The sequence below is a fragment of the Antrostomus carolinensis genome, unplaced genomic scaffold, assembly GCF_000700745.2.
Source record: "Antrostomus carolinensis isolate BGI_N321 unplaced genomic scaffold, ASM70074v2 scaffold39873, whole genome shotgun sequence".
Lineage (NCBI taxonomy): Eukaryota > Metazoa > Chordata > Aves > Caprimulgiformes > Caprimulgidae > Antrostomus > Antrostomus carolinensis.
Window position 1 is genome coordinate 1 of NW_010305169.1, and position 233 is coordinate 233.

Genomic DNA, 233 nt, shown 5'->3' on the forward strand with positions numbered 1-233 from the left:
CCCCCGTGCTCCCAGTTGCCCCCCAGTGCCCCCAGTGCCCCCACCGAAGGCGCGGCGGGGCTCGGTGAGCCGCAGGGCGAAGCTCTGCCCGCGGGGAAGGTCCTTGAGCATCTTGGCCACCTCGAAGTGCCGGGCGCCCACCAGGCTGCGCCCGTCGATGGCCTCGATCACGTCCCCGACGCCGATCACCGGGATGCGCCCGATGACGCTGCCCTCGCGGATCCGCTGGGGGG

General features: G+C 74.2%; 1 protein-coding gene across 1 annotated transcript in view; it reads right to left on the minus strand.

The window, feature by feature from the left end:
• Positions 1–44: 44 nt before the first annotated feature.
• Positions 45–233, minus strand: part of LOC104522420 (PDZ domain-containing protein GIPC1) — a gene marked incomplete at both ends in the record, with an annotated part of 1,366 nt that continues 1,177 nt past the window's right edge. The window contains one exon of the mRNA XM_010164708.1: positions 45–225. Within this exon, the coding sequence (XP_010163010.1) occupies positions 45–225 (181 nt within the window). The remainder of the gene's footprint in view (positions 226–233) is intronic.